The sequence below is a fragment of the Eschrichtius robustus genome, chromosome 2 (genome assembly GCF_028021215.1).
Source record: "Eschrichtius robustus isolate mEscRob2 chromosome 2, mEscRob2.pri, whole genome shotgun sequence".
Lineage (NCBI taxonomy): Eukaryota > Metazoa > Chordata > Mammalia > Artiodactyla > Eschrichtiidae > Eschrichtius > Eschrichtius robustus.
In genome coordinates, this window is record NC_090825.1 from 8,603,436 (window position 1) to 8,626,138 (window position 22,703).

A 22,703-nucleotide genomic window follows, 5' to 3' on the forward strand; every position below is an offset into this window, starting at 1 on the left:
TGTTGTTAAAATTTTTATTTATGCACATGTTAAAGGTTAAAGTACTTCATACATTAACTTTTCCTACTGAATTTGTGTTTCAGATGAATTTCAGGATTCCTTGATTCATCTTCTGTAAAGTGAACATGAAATCAAATGATCTAAGCATTTCAAAGCAATTTCTGGATGCGAGCTATTTTGAGAAAGTTTGCCCTTGGCCTTGCCTACACGTACTTGTTCAGCCACTCGAGCAAGCTCCTTCTCGCCTCATCAATATAGGGCTTGTCTTCAGGCGAACAATCTTCTCTCTTGCGATGCACGAACCCGTGCGTTTGCCCAGAAAACGTTTTAATTTGATATTCCACTTTGCAGTTTTCTTTCAACTTCTGAGTCAGCAAAGAGACCTGGTTGGCAAAAGATTTCATGATGATAGGACTTTAACCCTCTAGCAATATTTTCCATTCTCCAAATCTTCCCTGAATGCTCATCAAAGAGCTTTAACATCTGTGCTTTAAATTAAGTTCCATAGCTGTCATGAATTTTTCACTTTTAATTTTACAACCGGCACAGTCCTCACCTCTGGCAAAGGAGAGAATTCAGAGCGATATAAAAATGATACATCAGGGGACTTCCCTGGTGGTGCAGTGGTTAAGACTCCGCGCTCCCAATGCAGGGGGCCCGGGTTCAATCCCTGGTCAGGGAACTAGATCCCACATGCGTGCTGTAACTAAGGAGCCCACGTGCCGCAACTAAGACCCGGCGCAACCAAATAAGTAAAAATAAAATAAATATTTTTTAAAAAGATACATCATCAATTATTTGAAATTGTATTAATATATTTATATATTATTCAATATATACTTCAATCTATTTGCATATACCGTATTCAATGTATTCAATACGTAATTCAATAGATTCAAATATAAGTTGTTTAAAACTTATATCAACAAAATGTATCAGTTATGAATAACAACAGTAATTTCTAAACAACTGCTTTTGAACCACAGTTTCCGTCTGCTTTTTCCTTATCAACATACTGGATTTAACATAGCTGTGTCTTCACTACTATATATAAAAGAGATAACTAACAAGGACCTACTGTATAGCACAGGGAACTCTACTCAATACTCTGTAATAACCTATAAGGGAAAAGAATCTGAAAAAGAATAGATATGTACATATACGTATATATGTATATATATATATTTTATGTATAACCGAATCACTGTGCCGTACACCTGAAACTAACACGACATGGTAAATCAACTATACTTCGATAAAAAATTTTTGTAATTAAAAAAACAAACAGAGCTGTGTCTTTAAGGACAGAGATCTTATGATAACTCATGGGTTCCACGCGGAGGGGGCACGGGCAGGGAAGTAACCAGCCATCCATCCAGCCATGGCAGGAGCACTTAGGGGGTTACAGTACCCCTCAAAGTCCCCGATAAAACACACCTTTAAAACTTTAATGTTGAAACATATCTGGAGCAACAAATGAATCTTTCGGATGTTTTCCCCAAAATGTCAAGTCGTGCTATTAAACACAGAGACGAGAAGAGTCAAGACGCCAACTTACCTGCTCAAGAGGAATCACAGCATCGTTTTCAGCAAAAATGAACAACGTGGGGTTCTTTAAATTGTACACGTCTTCAGAGTCTTTGATGATGCCTGGAGAATTGGGGGGGGGGGGGACAGGGACACAGGGTATGACTCCTGTACATGTGCCACAGAAAACGACGGTGAGTTAGATTTTTCAAAGAAAAACATGTGCTTTGGGGGTTTTGTGTCTCTTCTTTTTAGCAATTCCACAAAAGTGGGCTGGTCTATAAAACTGGCTCAAAGAGAAAGTTACTGAGCCTGAGCTCCCTTCTCTCCGCCTCACTCACCAGGAATCAGGCCATTAAATGATGGCTGTAGACCTGGCCGGCTGCTTGGCAGGTAAAGATACGGAGCAGCCTGAAAAATGCTCCCTCTTGGGACGCGCCTTCATTTACCAAGAAGTGATAACTTTCTAATCTGGACCATCTGACCACCGCTGTTCTGGAAGTTTCTCACGGTTTACTCAAGCCGCAAGGTTCTGACGTCAGTGTTTGATGGGGTATTTGTGCTCAGAGGAGACCACGTGTGTGAAGTCCCTGGGCACGGCAGCGGGTCCCAGCAGGTCATTCATAATAATTAGTTTTCATCCTTCTAAAGTGCCTTCAGAATTTTAGAGATCATTTAGTCGAAAGCACGTTGGACTTTGGGGATTCAGACAACTTTGAGTGTGCCCGCTCCTATAGGAAAATAAGTAAAAGTTTCAAACTCCATTGTCATTCTGAGATGAGAGGAGTTCTAAAGAAAAGATTATTCTGGGCTTCCCTGGTGGGGCAGTGGTTAAGAATCCGCCTGCCAATGCAGGGGACACGGGTTCAAGCCCTGGTCCGGGAAGATCACACATGCCGCGGAGCAACTAAGCCTGTGCACCACAACTACTGAGCCTGCACTCTAGAGCGTGCGAGCCACAACTACTGAGCCCACACGCCACAACTACTGAAGCCCGCGCACCTAGAGCCCGTGCTGCGCAGCAAGAGAAGCCACCGCAATGAGAAGCCCGCGCACCGCAAGGAAGAGTAGCCCCCGCTCGCCGCAACTAGAGAAAGCCTGTGCTCAGCAACGAAGACCCAATGCAGCCAAAAATAAATAAATAAATTTATAAAAAAAAGAAAAGATTATTCTGACACTTGTCAAAGACGGTAAGGAAGGGAGGGAGATGCAAGAGGGAAGAGATATGGGAACATATGTATATGTATAACCGATTCACTTTGTTATAAAGCAGAAACTATTCGAGGAGACCACGGCAATGAGGGTTTGCAGTGAGGAGGGACACCAGACTCAACCCCAAATGCGAGGACAAGTGGGATTTACCGCCAAGGAGCAGGATGGGGGTCGGTGGATGGAAAATTACTAAGGAATCATCGGGGTACGGGGATTCTGGCCAGACAATATTTGACAAAGCCTTTGCTGAAGGCAGGCCAGGGTGACAAGGCATCGAGGGGGGGGACATGAGGACTTTGATCACATATCAAGGGTGGGGAGTTCTCGCTAAACTGACCCAGTGGGCCAAGGAGAGAGCCCAAGGTCGGGACCTCCTCAGAAGGAAGACTCACAGCGGAGCCTGACTCCAGGGTGGTCATAGAGAATCCCAGTCAGTACGGAGGAGAAAAAATTGTTTTCCACTTCCTGTTGGCAGTATAGCAAAGCCAAGTAGCCCGGAGAGCCTCCCCTTAGCTGTAAGTCCTCTCTAGAATGCAGGGAGCCACGGGCAAGAGGGCCACGCTTTCCGCCCTATTCTGTGAAGGCCACGTTAGGTGGCTGCACAGCGCTTTGAGGCCCCTGGGCTCCAAGTCCCGCCCGGCTCTGCAGTCGCGCACTGCGCAGCGGCGGCCACGAGGGGGCGCCGGCGAGCAGTCCACTCCGGAGCGCCTTGTGCTAATTCACACAAAGGCGCCGCGAGGGCTGCCAGCCCCGTTGTGCACAGCGGCAACTGGCAGCTTGCTACTGCCTTTGAGTGAGTAAACAGGTAAAGGTTTTTTTAATGCTAAAAGTAAGCGAAAATACCACAGTGAGGAACCATTAAGCCAAATAAGAATCATTAGTATAACTGTTGGATATACTATCACGAAAGAAAGCCGAGGTCGGATGCTTCCATATCCTCACTTAGTAACCATTTCTATACACAGATATAATGTTCTTATGTCATTGGTGTGATACATTTGGTTTGTTTGGATGAAATGTTTATGTTGCTATTTACATTTTAGAGTGGGTTTTCCCTTTCCCTCTTTTCATATATATACACATATATGCATGTGTATATATATAGTGTGTGTGTGTATGTGTGTGTGTGTGTGTGTGTGCAGGACTGCACGCATGCATGAGTAGTTGAGAATTAGTCATATCTTGGAAAAATCTTTTCATAGCCGTTGCTCATAAAAATATTGCTTGATATTAACCATTATCACAGAAAGAAAGCTATCCCCTTCATCCTAGGTAAAGAAATTGAGACCTCGGATTAGGGGATTCTCCCAAAGGCACACCGTGAGGACCCGGGTTCCCTCTGGTTAGATATTACATACTTCCACCTCTACCTTCAGATTTTTAAAACCAATTCCTTAAGATAGGCCGTCTCTGCTCCACTGGGGTTTGTGTTACACCAGGACCCTCAGTTTGGGAAGAGGCTCATGGCCTTTGTCACTCAACCCCTCCTCCAGTTTTCATTGTGTAAAAATGCACAAGGCAGATTTACCGTAGACGGACACCCCTGCCCTGAATTCTGGGTATTTCATCATCACGTGATGGACAGCAACTCCACCCCAGCAGAATCCCACGACGCCAATTTTCTTGGCATGACAACGTTGTTTCAGATACTTCAAGACCGCGTCAACTTCTCTAGAATGAAAGAAAAGTTATTCAAGGGGAATTCCCTGGCGGTCCAGTGGTTAGGACTCCGCACTTTCACTGCCGGAGCCCGGGTTCAATCCCTGGTGGGGGAACTAAGATCCAGTAAGCTTCGTGGCACAGCCAAAAAAAAAAAAAAAAAAAGAGGTAGTTTGTGGCCCCTTGAAAGTGCACTAGGCAGCAAGCACCAGTGGTAACAGGGCTTTCTCAGCAGCTGTTTCTTGAGGTTCTGAGATTCCTACTTTCAGAGCTCCGTCCTCACCACCTCCTGCCCAGGTGACGAGTAACAAGTGACATCTCTCCCCGGCAAGTCTCCCTGCCAAGCCCAGCCTCTTCCAACCACCTGACAGGGCGGCACAAGTCAGACCATCTTGAGCAACAGCCTTCCACAGCCTCAGGATAGATCAAGGCCCAAGGCCACAGCACGGCTCTAGGGCTTCATCCCAAGATCCGGCCCCAGGGAGCTCCTCCATCTCCTCTCTCTCAACAGGGACCAGCCTCAACCAGGAGGCAGCTCCTCAGCTCTGTCTGACTCAGCACATTCCATCCCCCTGCCCAACACCCTAACTCTGCATCGCCTGTTTCCTCCCATGCCCAAAGAGCACAACAGCATTTGGAAAGCCACCAGGAAGAGGCAAGCCCGAGGAGACGGGGAACAGTGGCTCTGGCCTTGCAAATGGTTCATTTGCAAATTGGTTGTCTGGAACTCATACAGCTTCTGCAACTAGAAGCACGATGCCAAAATGGAGGTAGTGCTGCAAGGCCGGCCCGGAAAGTTCTGCTGGATCTGATAAGGAAGAAATGCTGTCTGTTTGCAATTAAGGAAAAAAAAAAAAAAAGGAGAAAGCAATTCTATTGCACGTTCTTTTTCTTTTAATCGTAAGATATCTTTGAACACATTTAAACATATGTATCATACCATTCTGTGTGCACGTAGTTATTTTCATAGTGTTAGAAGAGCTGTAATTAAGTAATTCTGCAAAATAAAATGGAGTAAGGAATAGTTTTTGTCATTCTGGTTTTTCAGTTTTTCTCGAATGCTTTGATCTTAAGAATAACCGCCTTAATTGGAGGGGACAAGAAGGAAGAGGGCATTTCTATAAACGTTCTTTAACTGACTCGAGTGAACCTATCTTGGCTTTTGTTGCTGAGTATATTCCCCACTTTCCTGGGAACACCAGAACTTAGCTTTGGATGAACCTCCCTTCCCCATGCTCGGTCCATATATTTTGGGGGGCTCAGTTCCAGGAGGGGAGTATGTGGCTCTGGCCTGGCCAATCACAGCATAGCAATCTCTAGCCACAACGATTGGCTTAAGGATGGACTTGTGACCCAGTCATAACCATCAGGACAAAAAGAGAATTTTGCTGGGTTGCTGGGAAAGGAGCCAATGGGAGGCTGGAGCTGCTGCAGCCATCTTGCCACCCAGAGGCAAATGCTGCCTGACAATGGAGCCAGCATCAGACAAGGGTGCTGCGGGATGTTGGGAGGTCGAATCCTGGGGATACCTTCTGAGCTATAGACCAACCTCAGCTTGAAGCCAGAAATTACCTCTTTTCAGTACTATAAGCCAATAAATTCCATGACTGCTTAAGCAGTAAGCATTCAAGATGGGTTTTCTTTCAAACAAAAGATACTTGACTAGACACAAGGACTTCAGTCTAATTTCCAAGTTAGTGTCTCCATTTTATGTCTCATTTTGATTTAAAATGTGTGGCTCTCCTTATCCCCTGTGGAGAGGTACCTCTGGGCTGCTCTAATGCCCGCCAGAAAGGATCACCCTGATTTGTGCTCATAAATAGAAAGCAGCCCCACAAGGCTTTTCCTCAAAATGTCCTAACTATTCCCCTCCACGCAAAGCTGAATTTCATATTCACATCACAGGCTCTCTGGTTCTCTTTGTGTTTCTACTTGTATTTTACTCGTAACTTCTTGCTTCATTTTGTTTTTCCAGGGCTTGCAGTCTGAGTCCCTGGGAGGGAGGCCTGGAAATGGATCAAGGTGCGTGAAGTTGGGTGTCCAGTAATCTCAGAGCCCACCCCGGGGAAGGGAAGGTAGGAAGCAGGGCAGAGAGAGAAGCTGGGCTGTGGTGCGGTCTCCACAAAAGCCTCAACCGGGGAACTTGGAGCTGGGGCGGCCCCCGACTGGGGGTGAAGGAGCCGGGCCTCCACACCCCTGCCGTGAGACTCCCCAGGGTGGGACTTAAGACAAGGCGCTTGGCACCCTAGAGGCCACTCCAAAGAGGGCCGCTGCCCTGGTCTCCCGCCGCCGGCAAGGCCCCGAGGTTCCTACTTGCTGACTGCCTGGCCAGCTGGGAGCCCCCAGGGCAGCCTGCGGCGTCTCCCGGGCCTGAGGGACTGTGCAGAGACCCGAGGGAGACCCCGGCCTGCGCCGCGGAGCACTGCTGCTCCGCACAGGCCCACAGAGAGAGGGTGGCCAGAGCGCAGGGGAGTCTGGCCCCGGGGCGCACGCGGACGCAGGTGAGGCCGAGGAGCCGGGAGCCGCGCTCGGCGGCAGAGGCCCCTGCGGGCCCTGGGCAGAGGTCCGCCCGGGGTCCGCCAGCTCAGGAGCAGGAGGGGCCAGCAGCCCTGGCGTCAGCTCTGGAGGAGCAGAGAGTTCCGGGGACCAAGGGGCCACAGGCAGAGGGCCGTGTTAGCAGCAGCGGCCCCAACCTGAGCTCGGGGGACAGCTTATCAAACACGAGGCTCACGTGCGTGACGGGAGGACGTCCGACGATGGGAGAGGACAGCGTCCGGGAGGGTGCCTGGTCAAGGTGAGTCGGGGGCTAGGGCTGGGGGACCCCTTTGCCCTGGGCTCAGGTTTTCTTGTTCAGGAGGAGCTTGGCACTGGAGAACATCCCTGCCTCTTTCCCCGCTCCATCCTTGTTCCTCCAGACAAAGAAGAGGGGATCTGAGCGGCACTGAGCCCTCCGGTGCTTGCTTCTGGCCTGGGTGGAGCCACTTTAATAAAAGGCTGCAATCCTGGAGGATCCGCCCCTTTTCTTCCCACAGTTCCCTGGACCCTGGCAAGACCGCAGTCCTGGTCTGGTGGGTCTGGTCTAAAGACCCGGTTTCCCCCGAGGCGGGGGGTGGGAGGGTGGGTTTTGGGGGGAGGGGCTGGCACTTGGGGCCTCAGTTTCCAATCAGCGGAGTGGAAGTGGGGCTGACGTGTTCTCTAGTCTCTCTTCTCTGCCTGTTGTTTCAACTGGTTCTGCAACCCGAGGGGAAGGAGGGAGTGTTGATCTATGGACCCCTATAGCCCAACTGTCAAGGAAAATGGGACCCCCAGGTACTTCAAGGAAGCTCTCTCAGCATCGGTGCCACGAAGCATTTCCCAGAGAGGAAAGCAAGTGAACTTACTGGCCAGCAGGGTACTTGCTGGTTTCTAACCAACCCTCCGCTTCAAAGACTGTGCTAAACGAAATCGGTTTCCTTTACGCCTCAGGAAGGACTCTGCGAGCCGTGGCCTCTGAGGTCGTACACGGCGGGAGGGCAGGCAGGTGGGTGACCGAGGAAGCCGGACCCTCCTCTCCCTCCTGCCTCTTGCTCCCGGGGCCCTGGGGCGCCACCAAGACAGCCACGCTGGCTGGTAACGTCCTTGGAACTTACTTATCGATCCTTCTGGCATCTCTTGTCTTCAACCACTCCGGGAAGGTAGACCAGTCCCCTGAGGGGTGCCACGGCTCCTGCCCTACAAAGAAGTCTGGAACAATGGTTCTGTAAAATAGGGACATTCATCCTTCTTAGTTTCGGAGCTGTTGGGACTCCATATTTGCTTATGTTCATTAAGAACTTGTCACGTTGGCGGTTCTGGACCACAGGAGAAGAAAGGTAGTGGTCACAGGGCCAGCTGTGATCGCAGCAAAGAGGCCAACTGGCTCCAGGCCAGAGCATCTCGGATTTCACAACCGAAGGTGCAGGGCCTCTGGCAGCCGGCTGAGAGCCCAGCCCATCTGAAATGCCGAGGCCTCGGTCGTGCACACTCCCCGCTAGCTGTGACGCCCAGGACAAGGGTTCCCGGGCGGCGAGGGCCTGGGCGGGCGGACACAGGCTCCCCTCCTGCCCCTGAGGAGTCGCACCTCTCAGCTGGCCTTTCGCATTAGCCTCAGGCCAGAGGGCACACCTGGTGAGCGGCCCAGTCACCATGACCAAGCGATTTCCCAACCTCCGCCCAGGATGCCAACAGGGCACAGTGTCCTGCCCGGAGGGTTTGGTCTCACGCAGGCTCTAAAAGGGGCCGCGGAGCAGACAAGGCAGCTTGCGGGGTCCGTGTCAACCTTCCTTCCGCATCAACCCCAGGGTGGGGTAACGCGGCCCCGGCCAGAGAGCCGGTTCCTGAAGTAAAGGTCACGGCCATGGATGGAGGAACACAGCCTCTCCTGCAGGGGGGTGAAGAACACTGAAATCTGGGTCAGAAGAATCTAAGTTCAGGGCCCAGTACTGCCCCGTCCTGCCCTGAAACCTTAACAAGTCACTTAATCACTTTTAGCCTCTTTTTCTTGATGATCTAACAGAGCCATGCACCCTCAGAGGATTATTCTGAAGGCAAAATACTTAGATAAGGGTAAGAGGCTTTGTAAGTCACAGGCATCTTTACTCATTTTTATGTTCTGTCTCCAGCTAATGGACCCACCCAAGACAACAGAAGCCACCGTCCCATCCAGTCTCCTCGCTGCAGCGGGTGACCTGGGGCAACTGAGACCTCTGCCTTCATGCCCCGGTTTCCTGACCATCAAAATGGGAACAGTGACAGCCGCGCCTTGTCGGGGTTGTTGGAAGGATGAAGGGCAATAACCCCGGGAACGCCCTAGTGCCGGATCTGGCGGAGCCAGAAAGCAATCAGGGCTGGCTATTGTTTTATTACTGGTATTGCCCCTGGAAAGTTAAGTTGCCTCATCTACAAGAAGAAATGTGAGGGCATGAAAAAGGGAAAACTCAAGTGGACTTCCTCTTTCCAGTCAACAGGAAATTGCATCACATGGCAGTGGGTGTGCTTCCTTTAAATGGGTTTCTCTTTGTAGGAAAATGAGATAGGTGCACCCCTTTGGTTTTCAGCTCCTCTTTTTAAGAAAACAAAGGGAATTGGGGTGCACCACACTTGGGGCTCGCTGAGTGTTACGCTTAGTGAAGCCGGAGTGGAAGGAATGGTCCCTCCTCTCTCTCCTCCCTGCTTTACTGAAGCTGCTACCAACACCACAGCGGTGAGAAGCAAACAGGTGACAGCATTCACCAGAGGTGGCCATGGTCACACAATGTGACAAAGAGATAGCCTTTGGGAGCTGAGTGAGGTCTCACTCTGCCAGTTCTGGAAGCCAGTCTAATTCAGATCAGGCCACGTAACCATGTGTGCCCTGTGTGTGAAAGCTGACCCCAGGCAGAGATGCTTCAAGGGCCAAGTAATGGATCCATTTCAGAGCTGGCGAGTTCTGCCCCAGGTGTCCTGTACCAGTGTCTGCGCAGGGCCTCACATCGGGAAATAACACTCTCAACGTCCAACACGTCTACAGGGCTAGCCATCCTAGGAGGACCTGAAGCCCAGACATTGGGTTGGGAGCAGTTGGCTTCCACTGGCCACTGACCGTCGTATATGACACTCTCCACTTACCTGCACCCCAGTGAGATAAGAAAATAGATAATGTACATCAGAATATACTCAGGGTTTTTTGGTTTCATTTTCTTTGAAGGGAACAAAATACAGAAATTTACATGAATTTAAGCAAAAAACAAAAAAAAGAAGAAGTTTATACGTACGTGTATCCATTTCCTGCAATCATGTCCGCCATATACCTGGTATTGGGCAATTGCCAGCCGAATATATCTTGAATGACGATCACAGCTTTGCCAGCGTCAACGGGGGATTTGGTGAGATAAGCCTTGATGTGCTCAACTTGAACTTCATGCCCCAACCCTCCGTACTCTATTCTATGGCCAATGTCACATGGACAAGGACGAGCTTCGTTAGCCATCGGAGATGTTTAAGTCGGGCTACAGAGAGAGACACGTGCATTATGCTCTGAGTAGTGCACATCCAAAGATTATAAACAATGAGTAAACTAAAATCAAGAGTACAGGAAAAAATTAATTTTAACTATACTTATAGTGTATTCATGCAAGAAATCAATGATAACTTCTGGTTCTGGGTAATGAGATTAAGCTAATAAGAATCCATTCCCATTACAAACAGTAGAAATACCAGAGTGAATGCAACCAACAAATAAAAATTAAAATGGTGGAGCTCAGAGGGAAAAGGAAGCAACCCCCATCCCCGGGTGAGAGAGGAAACTGGAGGTCAGGGTCAGGGTGGCAAGAGCAGATGTGAGGGAGCCAGGATGCTGCGGACAGGGCCAGACCCAGAGACAGGCCCTCACCTAACCAGTGCTTAGGACTCTGTGTCCAGTGAGGCCTTGGGACCCCTTGAGACAGGGATTTGTAACTGAGACTTTCCCACACAAGGTCTGAGCCCTCAAAGGTTCATATTTAGTGGAGAAAATTAAAAACAAACAACACAAGAAAAAAGGAAAAAGAAAAACTCTGCCAACCAGGTCTAGGAATATGGTAAGGAAGCCCAGGAAAGGAAAAAAGAAACCATAAAAAATAAAATAATAAAATAAAACTGGAAAATAAATGAATGTAAAGTCTTCAGCAACAACAACAAAAAAACCAATCCCCCAAATTTGCACCATCCTTTTGAAGTAGGAATACCTAGGCTGAGAAATTGACGGAACAGTGGACCCTGGGCAGTGAAATCCCTGGGCACCTGGCAGAAACAAATGCAAGACTTTCACAATCCAAGCCGAAAAATGCTTCCCACTGAAGAGATGCTTACTACAAATAGCTTCACAGGAGGAAGTGCTCCAAATAAACACTCATCAGGAAGACTGATGGTGGGAATGGGGTAGAAATGAGGAAGAGACCCAAACACACTTGACCAAACAAACAGCAGGAAAGGAGAAGAAAAAGAACAGTAAACCTATCAACCATAAAGCAAAAAATAATGTGGGCTGAAATAAATCCAAACAAACATAAATATATTAAATTCACTGTTTGAGACAGATTCTCTAATTAAATTTTTGTTTTTAATTCAAAGAGGTTTCCTTGGAAAGGAAAAACTAGGAAGGCTGAACCCAAAGATAGAGATCTCTTCATTAGCAATTAGAGAATATACAGTCTTTTCAAGCAGATGTGAACAGCTACCAAACTGCCCACATATTAACCCACAACACAAGTCAGCAAAAATTTTATATAAAACGTGCTATATTAGCACAATGAAGAAATTATAATAAACATTCAAAAGGTTTAGAACCGAATTACAATGAAAACACTCTGTAGCAAAAAGTTGAAACAATACACTGGTACTTAGAGAAATATTGACACCCTAGATTGCAGTCAGAGAGAAAAACACTTTCCCCTACCCTCTTAGGTTCAGCAACTGAGGGCCTGTGAATTTAACCAACAAAAGTCAGATTAACAGGAGAACAGCATACACGTTATTAATATTTTTAATTTTTAGCACACAGGGGTTTTGCAGAAAAGAAGTGAAAACCCAAGAAGCAGTTAGACACATGGTTTATACAGCATTTTAACAAAGGGTGATAAATTGTGGAGACATGACTGGGAAATATATGGGGAATCTGGTGATAAGAGTTGCTCCCCTCATGGGGGAGAGGGAATTTATGCCCTAATTTTAGGCAGAAAGGGGGAGGGAGAAAAACTCTTTTTGCATCTGCTTTTTCCTAATTGCCTTCAGCTCAAAATAATCAATATGCCAAAGTGCCATATTTGAGATGGCATCCTTTGATCCTCTTCAACTGCATGTGTTAGACAAAAGGGAAGAATGGAAATAAGTTAAGCATTCAATTCAAGAAGTGAGGGGAAAAATTAGAATAAACCCAAAAGGAGAAAATAATGAGATGAAAATAAACAATGGAGAAACAGAAAGTGATTAAAATCTGATTTTTGAAGTTATAAAATAGGTATATCTCCAGCAAACCCGATCAATAAAAAGGAAAGAATGATAAAGACACATAACAACAACAACAACAGCATAACAATATGTGGAATGAAAAAGGTGATGTAAGTACAGATTTTTCCCTTTAAAAAAAAATCACAAAAAAATTAGTATAAACAACTTTATGCTAATAAATTTAGAAACAGAAAAAACTGACAAATATGCAGAATGAAAGAGAGGAAAAAATTCCTGGGCTTCCCTGGTGGCGCAGTGGTTAAGAATCCGCCTGCCAATGCAGAGGACACAGGTTCGAGCCCTGGTCTGGGAAGATCCCACATGCCGCGGAGCAACTAAGCCCGTGCGCCACAACTACTGAGCCTGCGCAAGTAGAGCCTGTGCTCCGCAACAAGAGAAGCCACGACAATGAGAAGCCCGTGCACCACGATGAAGAGTAGCCCCCGCTTGCCGCAACTAGAGAAAGCCCTCGCACAGAAACGAAGACCCAACACAGCCATAAATTAATTAATTAATTAATTTTAAAAAAAATTCCTAATTTCAAAAATCAATATAAAAGAAAAAAAAAGGTGATGAGACAGCTCGAGATTAAAAGAGATTAAAGAGAAATGAAAGCAAATGCACCGTGTGAATCTTGACTACATCCTGGTTCCAAGTTAAGAACTGCTATAAGAGACACTTGGGGAACAAGTGAGGAAGTGACTATGGATGATAGTTGATATTACGAATTAATATTAATTTTCTACGGTGTGGTAATAGAAGTTATGTAGGAGAATGTTCTTATTTTTAAAATATGTGTGCTCAAGTAAGGGATGAAGTATCAACATCTGCAATTTACCCTCAAATCATTATAAAACACACATGCACAGACATACATAAACATAAAGCAATTATGGCAAATTGCAAACAACTGTTGAATCTAGGTGATCACAAGTGTTCACTTTCTTCCGGTTTTTGAGGAACAACAAGGAACAGTGTAGTTGGAACAGAAGTATCAGGGAGAGAGAGTGGTGGGGAACCCTGCTTTTCCCAGAATCCTCCAGCGGCTTCCATCTCACACCGAAAAAGCCAAATTCTTGCCATGAGAATGGTAATGGTGAAAAGAGCGAGAAAGGTCAGGGTCTAGATAGATTTTTCAGGTGCAGCCAATTGGTTCTGCTGACAGATGGCACGCATGGGATATTTAACAAAAAGGAGTCAGTGGTGACTAGGTCTTTTGCTTGAGCAACAACTGGAAAAGGATGGAATGTCTAAATGAAAAGGGGAGAGTGCCGAAAGAGCAGGTTTGAGGAGACCAGGACTTCAGGCTGTGGCATAAGCAGTTTGAAATATCTATGAGACATTCATATTCATGTCCAGCGGCCAGCTGGATAACAACACACAAGTTCAGGGCAGGGGTCCAAGCTGAGCATATGCATTTGGGAGTGATCAGCGTACACAGTCGAACCTCACTATTTGCAGATTCTGTATTCATGAATTTGCCTACTTGCTAAATTTATTCGTAACTCCAAAATCAATTCTTGCCGGGCTTTTGCATCATCCACAGATCTGTGTAGAGCCACAAAAAATCTGAGTCACTGAGATGCACGTTCCCAGTCAAGGTCAAACAAGGCTGTGCTCTGTCTTCCTGTTTCAGCTCTCATGCTGTAAACAAGTGTCCTTCTCATGGTCTATTTAGTGCCACACCTTTGGTAATTTTGTGCTTTTTGTTGGTGATTTCATTGGCAGCGCTGAAGTGCCATCTAGTGATCTAAGTGCAAGAAGGCTGTGATGTGCCTTATGGAGAAAATACGTGTTAGACAAGCTTTGTTCAGGTGTGAGTCACACTGCTGTTGGCCATGAGTCAATGTTAATGAATCAACAATATATAGTAAATATACATTGTGTTTCTTCATACAGAAACACAAACAAAACAAGGTTAAGTATTGATGAGTTGATGGCAACGTGACCAGAAGCTCGCAGGAACTGACCGCATTTCCCTGTGGTCCACTAGCAGTTAGTTCAGCGTTCACAGCAACTTTACCGAACATAACTTCTGTGAATAATGAGAATCAGCTGAACACAGTATTTACAACCTTGAGAGTGAATCACATCATTCAGGGAATAACAATAAAGAAGAATGCAGAAGATGGAGCCCTGGGGTCCTTCAGTACTTAAGACTTCCTTTGGGGAGGTAAAAAGTGACTAGTGACTGTGTCTGAGAAGGATGGGCCAGTGAGAGAGGAGGAAACCCCAGGTGTGGTGTCCAGGAGCCAAGCCAAGGAAGGGCTTCAAGAACGGGAGAGTGTAAGCGTAATGGAATCACTTTGCTGTACACCTGAAACTAACACAACATTGTAAATCCACTATACTTTTAAAATAAAAGAAAAAAGAAAAAACGTGTATGCACCAAAAATAATTAATTTTTATGAAAAAGAAAGGGAGAGTGTAGACCGTGCAACATTCTGCAGGACGACCCGAGGGTGCAGACAGGGTTGCCCACCACGCTCTGCACGGTGGAAGTCAGGCTGAGGGCGTCCAGAACAGGTTTGCAGGAGCGGGGAGGGCGGGACTGCCGGGGGCTGAGACAGAAGAGAGACGGGGAGACAGGAAATACAGACAGCTCTCTCTAGACTGTTGCCAGCCCTAAAAAAGAGAGTGAGCAAAAGATGGAGGGAAGATGTGGAAACAAGTCTTCTTTTTTTCTTTTTCTTCATGGAAGAAATGTCAGCATATTGGCTTGTGGATGAGAATGTACCACGGAGAGGGAACCACTGGTCTCTGGAGAGAGAGGTGAGGCCAGCACAGCAGAGGAGGCACTGGGCAGGTCCTCCCACAGCCCTGGGAGGGAAGGCAGAGGGTGAGGACACAGACACAGGTGGGTGGGTGATGCCAGGAGGGAGGTTGTGGATGCTCCCACTTGCATCTGTTTGCTCAGAGAACTAAGAAGCAGAGTCAACAGATCAGGGTAGAAGAAGAAGGAGGTTGGAGGGGAGAAGAGAAGTGGAAAATGAGGGTCCGGGACATAGGCAGGGTCAGCGAGGCCGTGTCCCCCAGCCAGGTCCAGCTGCAGGGCGCAAGCAGGGAGAGGCCGGCAAACAGACGGAGCTCTGCCGGGTCATGACAGGGGCAGGAGGGCTCTGTGGCTCCTCAGGAGGTGGGATGGACACCAAGCAACCCAGGTGAGAAAACAAATCCCTGTGAGTCACTGCCTATCACACACAGCGATCCTGTCAGCCTCCTTTAAAGGCATGAATCCCATTATGGGGGCCCCACCCTCAGGACCTCATCTAAACCTAATTGCCTCCCAAAGGCCCCACCTCCCAATACCATCTTCAACATGTAAATTTAGGGGACACAATTCAGTCCATAGCAGTAGCCAACTGTAAAAAACACTTATAAGAAAATTGGGGAAAATTGAACTGACTGGATATTGAGAATCATTTTAATGGGGGGGGACAGGGAAGGAGGAATAATGTTATAACAGTGATGGTTTTTTTTAACAAGTCCTTATCTTTTATAGCTACATGCTGATGTATGTACTGGGACTTTCCCAGTAGGCTGTGGAGATTGTGGGAGAGTGTCTAAGTACTGACAGTGCTGGAATTGGGTGGTTCAGGAGTGTCCATTGTACTAGTCTCTCGACTTTCTTTTTCTTTTTTTTTTAAATTTATTTATTTATTTTTGGCTGTGTTGGGTCTTCATTGCTGCACGTGGGCTTTCTCCAGTTCTGGCGAGCGGGGGCTACTCTTCGTTACGGTGCATGGTTTCTTACTGTGGTGGCTTCTCTTGCTGTGGAGTATGGGCTCTAGGCGCACGGGCTTCAGTAGTTGCAGCATGCAGGCTCAGTAGTTGTGGCTCGCGGGCTCTAGAGCGCAGGCTCAGTAGTTGTGGCGCACGGGCTTAGCTGCTCCGCGGCATGTGGGATCTTCCTGGACCAGGGATTGAACCCGTGTCCCCTGCGTTGGCAGGTGGATTCTCAACCACTGTGCCGCCAGGGAAGCCCCTCTCGACTTTCATACATGCTTGAGATTTCCCACAACAAAAAGCTTTCAAACTTTTATTAAATTTTAAAAACACTGTAAGATAAAAGTCTCCGTAAAGAAATTGAGAAAACAAGATACAGACTAAAAGAAGAAATTATCTTCAAAGCAGAGGCCGTAGTATCCAGATAAAATATATGAAGAATTCTTAGAAATTAACAAAAAAAAGACAGCCCCAGTAGAAAATGCTCCAAAGATATGAGGCAATTCACAAAAGGATACACCTGAATGGCCCGTAAACATATGAAAAGATACTCAACCTCACTGGTATTTAAGGAAATTATAACAAGAACAACAACAAGATACCATTTTACCTCTTGCAGATTGGCAATAGGTCTATTAACAACAAGAGATGGTGCCCAAGTACAGAAACGGAAGGGAGTGTAAACTGATACACACTCTGGGAAGCAGTTCAGCAAAGGCAATGATGAACACACCCTGCAACCCAGAAATCCCCCCACTGGTGTATTCCCTAGAGAATTTCACACTCGTGTGTGTGTGTGTTTGTGTGTGTGTGTGTTTGTGTGTGTGTGTGTGTGTACACACAGACACATGCAGTGGGTATGCAAGGCTGTTCTTGCCACCAAAATGTGGCAACAATTGCAAGCAATATTACGACCATCAGGAGAATGAGATACGTTGCCATTTATTCATTGTCGTGGGTTGAGCTGTGTCCCCAAAAAAAGATACTGTTCAAGTCCTAACCCACAGAACCTGTGAATGTGGCCTTATTTGGAAATAGGGACTTTGCAGAAGAATCAGGTTAAGACAAGGCCATCGTGATGAAGGTAGGTGCTAATCTAATTAATGGCTGGTGTCCTTAGAAGAAGAGAGAGAAATTTGGATACAGACACAGACACACATGGAGAGATAGCCATGGAAGACACAGGCAGAGTTTGGAGGGGATGCATCTACAAACCAAGGAATGCCAAGGATTGCCAGCAACCACCAGAAGCCAGGAGAGAGACAAGGAAAAACTCTCCTCTACAGGTTTCAGGAAGAGCATGGCCCTGCCAACACCTTCATTTTGGATTTCTGGCCTCCAGACAGTGAGAGAATAAATTTCTATTGTCTTAAGTCACCCAGTTTACGGTAATTTGTTACAGCTAACACATTCCTAAAAAGAACATTACATAGCAGGTCAATGAGCAAATTCCATATATATTTATCAATATGGTAAATCTCAAAAACATAATGCTATATAAAGAGACAATGAAAGAAATGAGATTGAGTTATTTGTAGTGAGGTGAATGGACCTAGAGTCTGTCATACAGAGTGAAGTAAGTCAGAAAGAGAAAAACAAATACCGTATGCTAACACATATATATATATGGAATCTTAAATAGTGGTTCTGATGAACCTAGGGGCAGGACAGGAATAAAGACGCAGATGTAAAGAACGGACTTGAGGACACGGGGCGGGGGAAGGGTAAGCTGGGACAAAGTGAGAGAGTGGCATGGACATAAATACACTAACAAATGTAAAATAGATAGCTAGTGGGAAGCAGCCACATAGCACAGGGAGATCAGCTTGGTGCTTTGTGACCACCTAGAGGGGTGGGATAGGGAGGGTGGGAGGGAGACGCAAGAGGGAGGGGATATGGGGATATCTGTATATGTATAGCTGATTCACTTTGTTATACAGCAGAAACTAACACAACAATGTAAAGCAATTATACTCCAATAAAGATGTTAAAAAAAAAGAGAGACAATGGTTTTTTGATGCTAAGTAAATACTAAAACCCCCGAATAATACATATTTTTAAATTAATTAATTAATTTATTTTATTTATTTTTGGCTGTGTTGGGTCTTTGTTGCTGCGCGCCAGCTTTCTCTAGTTGCGGCGAGCAGGGGCTGCTATTCTTTGTGGTGCATGGGCTTCTCATTGTGGTGGCTTCTCTTGTTGCGGAGCAGGGGCTCTAGGCGCATGGGCTTCATTAGTTGTGGCACGTGGGCTCAGTAGTTGTGGCACGCAGGCTCAGCAGTTGTGGCTCACGGACTCTAGAGCACAGGCTCAGTAGTTGTGGCGCACAGGCTTAGTTGCTCCGCGGCATGTGGGATCTTCCCGGATCAGGGCTCGAACCCGTGTCCCCTGCATTGGCAGGCGGATTCTTAACCACTGCACCACCAGGAAAGCCCAGGACAAAATGTTAATATCTTTTTTTAAAATAGGTCTGCATCATGTGACTATAGGTGGCTATTACATTATATCCTGTACTTTCCAGAATGTTCTCAATGTTCATAACTAGAAATAACTAAATTTTAAGGAAAGAGAAATTAAGAGCTAGTCATTTGATCAAAGAAAAATTTGACAGTATTTTTCATAGTTTTGTTTCCATAAACTACATTATAGAACTATTATAAGAGAAGTCAGAACAATCCAGTATCAATAGCAGTAAACTTCAGGTCCCACTGCATATTACTTGTTGAGAACCTATTCCTCAGGCTGATTTCTTACCTGGGCTGTCCTATGGGGATGCAAGACCACAGAAAATAAGCAGCCTTGAATCCGAATCTTTTTACTTACCTTCGATTGCTATCCACTTTCCAAAAGGAATGTTTACAGCCAAGACAGCCACTCTCTGAACTGATCCTGAAAGGCTTTTCTCCCTCAGAAAGGGGTGCTGGCTGGGGAGGCCTGGATGTGCCACACAGGAAGGCTGGACTCCTGCCAGACACTTCACAGGGCACAGCAGCCAAGCCCAGCCAGTGTGTCCCGGGCCAAGGCCACAGTGGGCAGGGCAGACAGTCTCTCTGTGGGCAAGAGCCTTGGGAAACATACCCTTGACACTCTACTGATTGTACTATATGTAAACTTTCTGTGTATATATTTCAAGATTTGGGCTCTTTTCCCTCCCAAATGACACATTTGTTAAAACACAATTTTCAGAAAAAGAAGTAAAACTATGACTCTTATACAGTTACCAAAATGAATTCACATTAAGGATTGTATTTTACTCATATGACAGGAGGAAATAAGGCAGATGTTACAACTGGTTCTAAGGAAAAAAGAAAAGAGCACTAATTTATATGGAGTAGAGGGATGTTGAGATGAATTGTAAATGGAGACAAAACCAATTTTTCCACAGTAGGGGAGGAAGCCAATTAATTCTCCACCAGACAGGACAGAATTTACAAACCTATCAGTTACCCCCAACTTTCACAGAGCTGCAAAACAGCTCAAATACAATGAACAGGGCTAGAATCAGACAGCCTGGAAGGGTGGGCTATAGTGTATGGGTACTTTTCCATTGAAACACAGAGTTTCTTCTATGACATTATAAGGTCACGGTGAGGGATAAGATTTCCTCCTGTAAGGGGATGGGACTGTGGGTCTGACATGTATGGTGGGGTCCTCATAAAATGTACCAAGAAGGGCTTTTCTGTATCATGTCAGGTGGACTTGGCAACACGCTCCAGCCACCCTGAGATCAGATCTGTGGTTTCCACCAGTAACACCTCCAGAAGTCAGGGTTCTCTTTATGACACGAGGGATGGCCAGGATGTGCTCCAGCAGAGGAGACCCTGATGGGCACATTCTTTGTCAATGCCACCCAGGATGCAGCACTAAAGTACATGATTCCCCCATAACACCCATGCAAGATCCCACATAACTGTGAATGACTGCGAGACCCATGCCCTACAGACTGACTTTTCTGGTCCCTTGACAAAGATTCTCTCCTTGACCGAACTCTAGTCAGGATCCTCTGAACTCTCTTCTCAACTAGGCCCTGACTTTTGGGCTTTGTCCAGTTTTAGTAAGAATCCTGCTAAGTCGGTTTAGCAGAACCCCCCAGCCTCCTACCTGATTCGCTTCCTCATCCTCCATCATCCCCCAGGTGATGTCCGATCACCCTGGCTTGTCTTCTGCAAGAATCCTGTTAGGTCAGCTTAGCTGGAATCCCTTTATTTCCATCCATGGACCCTCTACTCTGCCCCTTGGCTGGAAACTCTCACTTTTCCTTATATTCAGAGTTGAGCCCAGTGTCTCTCTCTTACTGCAAGATCCCCCTGGAGTGGTCCCTATCCCTATCACGATGGTCCTGAATAAGGTCTGCCTTACGGTTTTTTTAACAAGTGTCACGAATGAATAATTTTTTCTTTGACACCCTCCAGTTTTCCTTCACACAGCAAATGCCTCCACAAAATTGTAAGTCAAGACCTATGGGGATCACTGGTGCATGTCTGATCTGCAAATTCCAAGGGGCTGCTGTGCCCTCCCCCCTTTCCTAAGATGTACCATCCAGAGGCATTCTTCTACTCCAAACAAATTTGTGCTTCTTGATTTCTTTTTCTGAACCAGTCATAAGATCTGCCTGGTCCCCTCTTTAATGAATAAAATAGAATCTTTAATACATGCTCGTTTTTCTATCTGTATTAGTCATGATTTTGCCTTTCGCTGAAAATTATCTTTTAACTGTGTAATTGAACATTCCCCTTTTCTCACTGGAGGGCAGAAGGCGAGAAATGGGTGGTAAAGTATGGTTGAGCTAGTGTGGTTTCCTGCTTTCATACCCCCAAGGATTTAAATAACTCAGAAGTCACACCTCCCAAAGCAATGAAGATCTCCAAAAGAAATAGGGAAGCAGATTTTGATAAGTGAAGGGGATTGGTGTTGATGGGAATGCAACAAGCAAAGAAGTCTAGGAATAAAATACTGGCAGCCTCAGATATTTAGAAATGGGAACACCTGAAAGGGCATCGAAAACAACACTAAGAAATAATAATACAGGACCTCAAAGGTGGCTGCAGGGGAAGGCTGGGGGTTTCCTTTACTGGGTAAACACGGGTAACTTGCATGGCAATTGATCTTCAATCTTGCAGCAGGGAAGGCAGGGCCCCTCCTTATCCTTAGATGGTTCTGTGAACATCAACTCCTTCAATTATTTTTATTTTTCAGTAATCATGGTTGTGTTTTCCAAAGGGTACACGGTCTTGACAGCATTAATTAGAAAACTAGGTGGGATGAAGCTAGATTGGCCTGTGAACTGCCAATCATGCGGCTGCCTCTGGCCTTTTCTTGGACTGTTGTGAGGCCTGGATGGCATTCCCCCAGATACCCACAGGGCTCACTTCTGACCACCTTACTTTAAATGGGCTTTGAAAACAACAGGTGGCATTTACATCAGCAAGTAGCCCTAAATCACAGTGCCCAGTGTCAGCGAGGCCTGGGAGAGGCCACCGCTTCACCTCCTGACCCACATGGCCGAGTGGGAACGGTACAGTCTCTCCTGGCAACACGGACCCAGCATCCAGGACACTACACGCCTAGACCGGACCCTCCTCTCTTAACACCCGTCCTTAATAAATGCTGCAAAATGTGGAGAATGAGCTGGATGCAGATACGCTCATTTTCCCCCCATACTTTTATATCAGTAGTAAGAACTATACGACCAAAATGTTCAACTGTAGGAAAACGGTTACAAAGAGTATTTAATGGCACGGAGGAAAGGATCATGACATAGTGTTAAACGGAAAAAAAGGAATACAAGTTTATATACAGTATGATTTCAACTATCTATTCAAAATGTATGGCTAAACAATACAGGAAAATATGCCAAAGTAGGAAGGCGGGGTTGCTTTTCTGCAGTGACAATGTACTGCTTTGATAAAAGCAGGTGTTGAAATGTACTTTAATAGGTTCATTACCTGTGCACACGGCAAAGACCTACTTTGCCTCAAGCAAACGCACGCGCAAGTTAGAGCAGAGCGGACCTGCAGCGCGTTCCCGGGCTCGCGAAGCGCACGTACCTCGTCCAACTGCCTGAAGGACGCTGTCCTTACGCGCGGAGGAGGCCGGACCGGAGCGGGCAACGCCGCAGCCCCGCGGGACACAGGGGAGACGGTCAGGGGCAAGCCGAGGGGGAGGCGCCTCCTTCGGGGACGGAAGTGGACGCGGTGACGGAGGGCGGTGGGATCCCGACGGACCAGTGGCTGTCGTGGATTCCCAGCCTCCGGGGAAGGCTGGAGCCGGAGGGAGGGGCAGGGAGGGGAGGTCGGGAGGAAGAGGGAAGGAGGGTAGGAGGGAGAGAGGGAGGGGGGAGGAGAGGGGAGGGAGACGAGGACGTGGGGGAGGGAGACCGGGAGGAGGAAGACTGGCCGCCTATGAAATTTACATGTGCGCCTGGCTCCTGAGACCTGTGACTTCTTTACTGTAAATCAAAATTAGGCTATTTTAAACGGTAGATGACTACATACTCATACTTGACCTCCCTCCCTCCTCCGCCACTCCATATTTTGTCTGGTCACCTAAGATTGTGATAACCAATTCAATTGGCTTCAGAGGAGGGTTAAGAAAGA

The 22,703-nt window shown here is 46.7% G+C and overlaps 1 protein-coding gene across 1 annotated transcript; it reads right to left on the bottom strand.

Moving 5' to 3' along the window:
* Nucleotides 1-22,367, bottom strand: CMBL (carboxymethylenebutenolidase homolog). The gene is made up of 6 exons (XM_068535139.1): nt 22,155-22,367; nt 10,170-10,403; nt 8,028-8,135; nt 4,268-4,410; nt 1,559-1,650; nt 1-383 (listed from the first exon to the last, which is right to left on the bottom strand). The coding sequence occupies exons 2-6, from the start codon at nt 10,382-10,384 to the stop codon at nt 204-206; spliced, it is 738 nt and encodes a 245-aa protein (XP_068391240.1). The 5' UTR covers nt 10,385-10,403; nt 22,155-22,367; the 3' UTR covers nt 1-203.
* Nucleotides 22,368-22,703: the final 336 nt, after the last annotated feature.

Excerpts from the sequence above, each read along its gene's own strand:
- CMBL (XM_068535139.1), bottom strand. The coding sequence starts at position 10,384 with ATGGCTAACGAAGCTCGTCCTTGTCCATGTGACATTGGCCATAGAATA. Across the intron at positions 4,411-8,027 it reads GATGCCAGAAGGATCGATAA|AGAAGTTGACGCGGTCTTGA; the intron begins GTAAGTTCCAAG and ends CTTTCATTCTAG. Across the intron at positions 384-1,558 it reads CTGTGATTCCTCTTGAGCAG|GTCTCTTTGCTGACTCAGAA; the intron begins GTAAGTTGGCGT and ends TTTGCCAACCAG.